This window comes from Camelina sativa, chromosome 10, assembly GCF_000633955.1.
Source record: "Camelina sativa cultivar DH55 chromosome 10, Cs, whole genome shotgun sequence".
Classification (NCBI taxonomy): domain Eukaryota; kingdom Viridiplantae; phylum Streptophyta; class Magnoliopsida; order Brassicales; family Brassicaceae; genus Camelina; species Camelina sativa.
In genome coordinates, this window is record NC_025694.1 from 22,776,776 (window position 1) to 22,778,621 (window position 1,846).

Sequence of the window (1,846 nt, forward strand, 5' to 3'; positions counted from 1 at the left end):
ACTCAAAAATAACTTCTATCCAATAATTTCATACATTCCTCCCACAAAAAATATATATATATATGTTCAAGATTATATTTAAATATTACAGAATTTTTTAGTTAGCTAAAATTATAGTCACATATATACAATATATATACATAAGAATTCATATTACTTATTAACACCATAATTCGACCCATTATTTGCTTAACTCAAAATTGGTTTCAAAGCCAACTAAAGAAAAACAGAAACAATCTTATTGATATTAGACCAAAACATGGGCATACAAACATAATCACTTGCACGGAAGATAATTATTTTTAAAAAATAACTTATTATTGCAACATCAACATATGAAGGTTTTACATAAGCAGTTAATTAGAAAATCTAAAATACAATAAATGTATTGGGAACAATATCAGTCAATGATAAGATTGGATCCTCAAAAGCAAGAAACAACATCCTCATAATACATAAAAAAATAAACGCCACAATTGTACACATATAAACGAAATGGTATAAACATATAGTGTATAAATATAAGTGACTGCGAAGCCCGTATATGTCTAATTAAAACGAAATAATACAAAAGAAAAAACGAAAAAGACCAAAAAAAACAAGAAAATGCCAACTACACCACAATCAACTGGTTGCGTAGGGAAGCACTTAGTAGACAATAAAACATTAGATAGATTTGTCATCTAATCTATAGACAAGAACAAGTCAAATGATAAAAAGCATCTACAAAGGTCAAAATGTTACAAGCTGACATTGCATATTCACATCAAATTATAGATTTGAGTGAGTAAAAACCAAATTTTTTTAGGAAAACTTTCTCGGATTGCACACGAATTTGAAGCAAAAGAGATATATTTCAACTCCCTTAGAAAAAATAATATAGGAAAGACCATCAGTTTCCAAAGTGCCTCCAAATATATTTCCAATCAACCACATAATTTCAACAACGTGACATTCCATTTTAGGAAAAAACCCCAAACCCTCCGAACTCCAAAAGTATTATAATCACTGATTCACTATGTTTTAAAAAAAACATAAAAAAGCTATACTGCTAAAAAAATTTCGATATTCTTGAATATGCTTTTTTCATCTGTATAGAACAAATATTCTCTACTCCACCACCGTCTCAGTCTCGGGCCTCATTTTCCGGTGCCGGAGAATCCTCAGGCTTTGCGTTTCGTCTCTGAAACTGATCAAGCTCCTCTTGTGGGAAAACTTCAGATTGCAGAGAAGGAGATATCTTCTTGACGTGAAGCCACGTTAGTTGCCAGAAACTGTCACTTCCGATGTCATCACCTGGTAATAAAACTCCCGTCGTCTTCATCACCAGCAATGTGTTCTTGAGCAGTTCCGGTATGAGTTCATGGATCTTCTCGCTGCGTTTCCCTCTGAATTTGGTTGACATGTAAGTCTCCAAACGGTTCAAGACACCGAGCCAGAGTCTACAGAATGATGGTTGCTGTGAGATATCTTCAAGTGATTGAAGAAAAGCTTTTGACATGAGCTTCGTGGCGAGAACAAGCGTTTCTTCAACTGTTTTCTTGAAAGTCTTTTTTGAATTCTCAATCGAAATAGCGAGCAAATCGTCTAGCAATGGGAAGACTGAGGAATCGAAGCATTTGAACCATAGAGGTGGTGGTAACATGATCCCTTCTGCACCGGCTATAGCTCGCTGCAACATTAAAATTGCGTGGTTTCTCACTTGGTCGCGTTGATCAAGACAAACTCCCTTGAGGTTTTCCACAAGTCTGAGCCACATTTCTCCAATATCTTGACTTAGTTTCATCATAGCATCATCTTCTCCAACAGAGTTTTTCGCCTCTTGAGACCATCTTGCAAGACAAAA

At 34.6% G+C, this 1,846-nt stretch overlaps 1 protein-coding gene across 1 annotated transcript in view; it reads right to left on the minus strand.

Annotated features, from left to right (window-relative positions):
• The window catches only part of LOC104719629 (ARF guanine-nucleotide exchange factor GNL1), a 6,450-nt gene continuing 5,500 nt past the window's right edge, over positions 897–1,846 (minus strand). Inside the window, exon 4 of the mRNA XM_010437584.2 lies at positions 897–1,819. Coding sequence (XP_010435886.1) covers positions 1,127–1,819 — 693 coding nt within the window. The 3' untranslated portion in view covers positions 897–1,126. The remainder of the gene's footprint in view (positions 1,820–1,846) is intronic.